The sequence below is a fragment of the Diaphorina citri genome, unplaced genomic scaffold (assembly GCF_000475195.1).
Source record: "Diaphorina citri unplaced genomic scaffold, Diaci psyllid genome assembly version 1.1 scaffold14193, whole genome shotgun sequence".
NCBI lineage: Eukaryota > Metazoa > Arthropoda > Insecta > Hemiptera > Psyllidae > Diaphorina > Diaphorina citri.
In genome coordinates, this window is record NW_007391560.1 from 1 (window position 1) to 1266 (window position 1266).

The following is a 1266-nucleotide window of genomic DNA, read 5'->3' on the forward strand; positions in this document are numbered from 1 at the left end:
TTTTATTCCTATGCTGACATTTCAACTACTAGCAAAAGAGAACCTTTTAATTCTATGCTGGCAGTCTGAACAAATCTAAATGACAGACTGGACATAAATGGTAGGAAAATTCATCAAGTGGACTCACACTTGACATATAACCGTGCTCCTCATAGTACTTGTAGTCATGTAATTGGTTCGCATAACTTTGTTCAATGAATTGCATAGCAGAACCCCCGACCTAGGCAGCATTGTGTAGAGCACATCATATCTGATTACTGCTGATGTGATGAGGGCATCACAAACAAGGCATTTCCATTCCAAAGCAATTGGTTGGTCTTCTACTCCACTCATTTCTGCAGGAAGTATGGATTCTTGTGAGAGCATTTTATCCCCAATATCTGTAAAATTAAATTTATTTTAAACAATAGATGTGGACTCTTATCTTGAAATTGAGAATTTGAACTTATAATGATGGAAGTCTGGATACTAGAGAATACCTCTAACACAAAGAAAGTTACCTGCCCCTCAAGTGTCCATGAGGTACTTGTGCAGATGTCATGTCCGTGGAAGTTTGCTATCAAAGGAACTGGCACAAACAAGCAGTGACCAGTGTTATTATAGGGTTAGGTTAAACGCAAAAAGGAGTTTTCACAATTAGAGCAGTGATTAGTGTTATTATAGGGTTAGGTTAAATACAAAAAGGAGCTTTCTTTTCCACAGTTGTCGCTTCTGCATAATTACCGTCCATTATAAGTATTTGAATATATATTGCTGGTTTGTCAAATATTGATCAAGTTTTAAACTCAGTTGGGTGGCTCATAGGGTCTTTTTTCGAGTTCTACAGTTAACTGAGGCACTAGTTCACAGTCAAACTCATCCCATCAACAAACACATCCTTCATATTTGTATTTGTAAACAATTCTGATACTTGTATCATAGACACCTACTTCAGAGTTTGGTTACTCATACCTGTTTACCTGTAGATAAGTAGGTATACCATGGCCTTACCGTTTCCAATGATAGCAGGATTTTCAGTTTCCATGATTTGTTCTGTAACTAGATTGTCGAGAGACTCCATATTAGTCAAGGAAGGATAGGTGGGTACTTGGCTAGAGTAGGGGCTGAACTATCTACACATTTCACATGAATGATTTGCGCTCGAGTTGCTCAGGTAGGTATTATGAAACATTAGCAATACTCGTGAAATTCTCATTATAACGAAATAGCTTAATTATGTTAAATTAATTTAAATTTTTAAATATTTCATTAATAAAAAATTATTCA

General features: G+C 36.1%; 1 protein-coding gene across 1 annotated transcript; it reads right to left on the reverse strand.

The window, feature by feature from the left end:
* Nucleotides 1-127: 127 nt before the first annotated feature.
* Nucleotides 128-1249, reverse strand: LOC103523036 (the record flags this gene model as incomplete). The annotated part of the gene is made up of 2 exons (XM_008488114.3): nt 991-1249; nt 128-380 (listed from the first exon to the last, which is right to left on the reverse strand). Coding segments are annotated over exons 1-2 (323 nt in total), but the record flags the coding sequence as incomplete, so codon positions are not given.
* Between the last annotated feature and the right edge of the window lie 17 nt (nt 1250-1266).